This window comes from Penaeus chinensis, chromosome 29 (assembly GCF_019202785.1).
Source record: "Penaeus chinensis breed Huanghai No. 1 chromosome 29, ASM1920278v2, whole genome shotgun sequence".
NCBI lineage: Eukaryota > Metazoa > Arthropoda > Malacostraca > Decapoda > Penaeidae > Penaeus > Penaeus chinensis.
In genome coordinates, this window is record NC_061847.1 from 13,002,607 (window position 1) to 13,007,606 (window position 5,000).

A 5,000-nucleotide genomic window follows, 5' to 3' on the forward strand; every position below is an offset into this window, starting at 1 on the left:
AGGTTGCTACAAGTTCAAACTCACAACTAAAATACATCTCTATATATATAAAAACATTAAATTCATGTTTTGCATATACGTAATATAAAAAAAATCATATCACTTTGTTGGTGTGGCGTGGCAAATGGCTACATCTGAAAAAGGCCCTGGAGGCAAACCCAGTCAGCCATGCATACTACCCAGAGCAGAGACCAAGTGAACCCCACGTTCTCCCACAGGTAATGTGTTAATCATAATAATAATAATAATAATAATAATAATAATAATAATAATAATAATAATAATAATAATAATAATAATAACAACAATAATAACAATAATAATAATAATAATAATGGTAAAAATAGTAATAATAATAACAAGAATAATAATAATAATGATAATGATAATTATGATAATAAAAAAATAATAAGAAGAAGAATAAGAATAATATCATATAATAATAATATAATGATAATAAAATAACAAAAATAATATAATAATAATAATAATAATAATAATAATAATAATAATAATAATAATAATAATAATAATAATAATAGTAATAGTAATAAATGGGTAAAATCACTTTTTACACAAGGAGAATTTTAATTATATATCAGTATTAATCCAGCCCATATTACTTCAAATGGGAAAATACATAATAGAAATATATAATAACGCACCATATTCCATGCATATACATAAATATTATAAACACACACGAAGCAAGATGTTAACTCCAAAATCTAAACACTGTTAAGTATATTCCTCAGCCTAAATGTAAACACTTCCAGAATAAAAAACCCATGTATGTCTTGTTAAACTTGTGTCAGAATACAGTAAGCATCCTTTACCTGTAATGCATATGTGGAGCCTGAGGCATCAATGTTGTAATTTGGGTTTCTGTCTGGGGTACGTGGACTTGTGACTGGACTGCTTGAATTGTAAGGAGAAACTCGTTCTGCACCTCCACTGGGTAAGACACGCCTGAAAATCAGATTTCAGAGGCTAATTATGTTTCTAATGTTGCCATTGGAATTTAACTGAATACATAAAAAATAGTTAACTGTTATACTATGGAAATTTTTCTAAAACTAGTCTTCATGAATATGCATAATTTTACTGGTTACAAAATGATCTATAAAAAAATAAAAACAGACAGCATTTCTGTGGACATGTAATAGATAAAATGGCTGTCAGAGTTTCTTTACACCTTTATATGATTACCATACCTATATATTTATCTAAAAACTTTTTTTTATACACTGAGCATATTCACAATTACAAAAGCATGACATATAGATAAGAATTAGTTGTTGTTTTTCTGAGCAAAGGACTCTTCGCTCCTACAATCCAGATGACATGACCATCGGGTCACAAAGAAATTCGACTTGATGGGTGTAAGAGGTGAACATGCCATCAAGGGATAATTTGACTAAGGGCGGGTGATGGAAATTTGCTGTCATGAGAATTTCAGCTGAATGCCAGGGTGATGGGAATGACTCACCATGAGTGCACAAAACTCCTGGAGAGTGATTAGGCTTAGTGAGGTTTCAGGATGGGCTTTCTCTTATGTAAAAAGTAGCCAGTAAGCAAGTGAAATATTTTTTTGGAAAATTAAAAGAAAACTATCAAAAAAGTTTGAAGGTCAATTACTCGTAAAGTTTTTTTCTTCGTATTTTAGACTTCTCATGGCTTACAGTTTTTGTCCGATCTCAAAATGCTATTTCCCCTAAACAGAACGTCAGAATGCGCATAGAACTATGTATCGTTTTTTTTAAATTCATAATATTTTTTTTTAACAACTTTTTAACCTTTTTCTCTATCTTTTTTTGCAGTTATGTAACATGCAATAATTCTGAAACAAATTAATGAATTTCCAAATTGGAATACGTTGTTTTGTTTATATGACCTAGAGGTTTTCTCAGCAAAAGTGATATAGAAAATTAAATCATAACTCTGGGACATGAGAAGGCTAGAGTTAACCTAACTTTAAAAAATTGATTTTTTGTTGTGCCCATGATTCCCTTTGGTCTAATTAAATAAAATTCAGTATAAAGATGTGTAATAAAGTACTCTTTCATCCTCCCAAATTTCATTAAAATCTGTAAGACTATTTTCTATTTTTCAACAAAAGAGTGAAAATCGGCATTTTCTTAGGGACGGTCCCCTTAAACAAAGATAATTTATAGTTACAAAGGAGTAAATTACTAGCAACCTAACCTTAATTACACATAATGTGAACCTGTAAATTCATGCTCATATGTAAACACATTTACATGTTTAGGAAACAACAATACAAGTGGTCTGAGAGTAGCAGGAGCTGTGTTTCTGAAACTGGCAAGCTGGCAAGGTTAGCAATTTCTTGTCATCTTTCAATTTTGATCCTAGCTCCTTGGAGACAGTCCATTTAAATAAAAAACCAGACTGGAAACTTTGCTTGCCATACTGTTGGTGAAGGATCTTAACATTTACTGGGTGGCTTATAAAAACACTTTTTGAAGTTTTTTTGCCTATAATAAATTAAAACACTTAGAAAAAAAAGACTTGGGCATCGAGTTAAATCCACAAGAAAAATATATCATAATAAGTTTGCACGGTCATTACAGTTGACCGTTTCCAATCTGGTCCAGAAAATAGCATAAGATACATCTCAAAGACAATACACTTGTAACTCACCCAACAGTTTTCTTATCCTGTTTACCCTGTGAAGACACCAAGGGTGTTCTGAAGACCCCAGCTGCTTTGTGGTCTGGTGTCCTTGGGTCAGAAGTTGTGTTCTGGTACTGTGTAGCAGGGGTGTTCTCTTTATTGGGGGATATATAGTCTGCTACCTCTTGTGATCCAAGGTAACTTACATCATCCTCCACAGGCTCAGCCATAATTTGTGCTAATATTTATAAAAAAAGAAAAGGCAAAGAAGAATATTAAAATACTTTCATATTAAAATAAACTCTTCGATCTTAATGTTAAGTCAATTTCCATAATAGTGATACAACCAATGAGGTCCACTATTAAGGATCATCTTGTTTAAAAACAAAGAGTTCTTCTTCATTAACTAATTATTCTATCTTTCTTTATTTTCATTATTTTTTTTGTGTTACTTACTTTTTAAAGCTAGATGTTTTTTATATTCTCAAACTTGTGCAAAGGTCTTTGAAACATGAGATGCAATACTACTGTGACACCACTTTCTAAACATTCCTGATAAGGACTATCACTGATAAAATACTCTTGTTCAAAGATAAGGATGAGTACATATACAACAGTATACAATCAGAGTATATATAAACACACTTTCTCATTATCAAAATAGGTACTCCAGTTGATGAACATTTAAGTTATAAAAAGCATAGAAAAAACAATAAGTTGTGCAACTACTTTTTTATAGAGAAAAGTGAAACTTCATGAGTATTAAGTTTAAACTAATGTACCAGAAATTAGGTATAGAACTCCCCAATCTACAGCAACACTTGGAAAAATGAAAACTTAAAGAGGTCTAACTGTGTAGTTCCACAGGCTGCTGATCATTGGTACATACAAATATTTCTAGCATGAGACAGATATTCAAGGATTTTCACTATTCTATTTATGTGGTCTTAAATAAGGTACAAAGGTTTTGAATACCCAACTATAAGTAACCTATAAACTGCTGTGTGCTGAGTTATAAGCATACTTATGAATCCTTTGAGTGATTTACAAAATTGCATTTGCTCCCCTTTGAATGACTGCTTATCTGCAAGTATTTGACACTTCATGATTTGTACATAGTTTGTCTTTCCCATTCAGTGGTCATGAAAATATTGATTGGTTCTGCCAATGAATTCCCTAATGACAGCAACATCACTGTCCCTCTCAACCAGTAAATGCAGCTTTTTTGCTACTTATAGCTTTCTACTGGTGACAAATAAAATACAAATAGTGACAAAACCTAAAAATAAAGTAATGACAATGATACAGGTAATGAGAGCCTTAGCTCTGTCTGACTGACATGACCTACCTCCAATCCCTTTTACCTACCACTGTCCCTCTACTTCCCCTCTCTGTAGTGATATGTTGGTATTCATTCCAAAGAATAACATACAATACATATAAAACAGAAATATTTTGAGAATGCATGCAGTACGTAATGCTTTCATAGACATCATATTGTGGCACATATAACTAGATGGCTCCCATTTTTATCAAAGCTGTGCATAAAGGATTCCACATCTTTCACTTCCAGCAATAACTAATTTCGCAAATAAGCATTTTCCTATAAAGAAAAGTAATTTAGCCCAAAGCTTCCACCTTGTAAATTCAACCCAGTTCCACCCAGCCCTAGTCCCTGAACTTCCACCAGCAGCCAGCCTCCATTTATGGTTACATTGCAAATACACTCCCCCTGGCTGGGAGTGTCTCAATGGCTTTAGATCAAAGAAAAAATGGACTATGTACCATCACAGCCCATGAAAACACAGTAGAATCTGGGTACAGAATGCTCAAGATCGGGCTTCCCTAGTTCTCCAGACAGTATGTCTAGGCCTGGCCAATAGGGAGATAGTCCCTTACTCATGTCTGATTTTAGAGTCCGATAACTGCAGCTAGAGCCAACTCTGGCTACCCAAACTCCAGGAAAAATTATATTACAATGACACTCAACTCTGCTTGGTGTGTATAGGCTAGTATCAAAATATTTCTCATAATGTTATAACTACATAATATCACCAAACAAATTATGACAATTATATAGCGATGGTGTATCTGGGCAAAGAATGCTCTAGATCTGGCTCCCCTAATTTCTGAGAGAGAGAGAGAGAGAGAGAGAGAGAGAGAGAGAGAGAGAGAGAGAGAGAGAGAGAGAGAGAGAGAGAGAGAGAGAGAGAGAGAGAGAGAGAGAGAGAGAGAGAGAGAGAGAGAGAGAGAGAGACCTTCTAACATATAGGAATAGCCTTTCAGAAAATAAGAAATTCAACGACTTGTCCCAGCAAATGCTCAGGAATGTAGATATAATAAAACATTGATGATTTTGAGATTTT

General features: G+C 33.1%; 1 protein-coding gene across 3 annotated transcripts in view; it reads right to left on the reverse strand.

The window, feature by feature from the left end:
* The window catches only part of LOC125040560, a 23,718-nt gene that overhangs the window by 17,596 nt on the left and 1,122 nt on the right, over positions 1 to 5,000 (reverse strand). For all 3 annotated transcript variants that reach the window (XM_047635162.1, XM_047635163.1, XM_047635161.1), the window contains exons 2-3: positions 2,662 to 2,872; positions 837 to 969 (exon numbers count right to left, since the gene is read on the reverse strand). In XM_047635162.1, coding sequence (XP_047491118.1) covers positions 837 to 969; positions 2,662 to 2,864 — 336 coding nt within the window. In that variant the 5' untranslated portion in view covers positions 2,865 to 2,872. The remainder of the gene's footprint in view (positions 1 to 836; positions 970 to 2,661; positions 2,873 to 5,000) is intronic.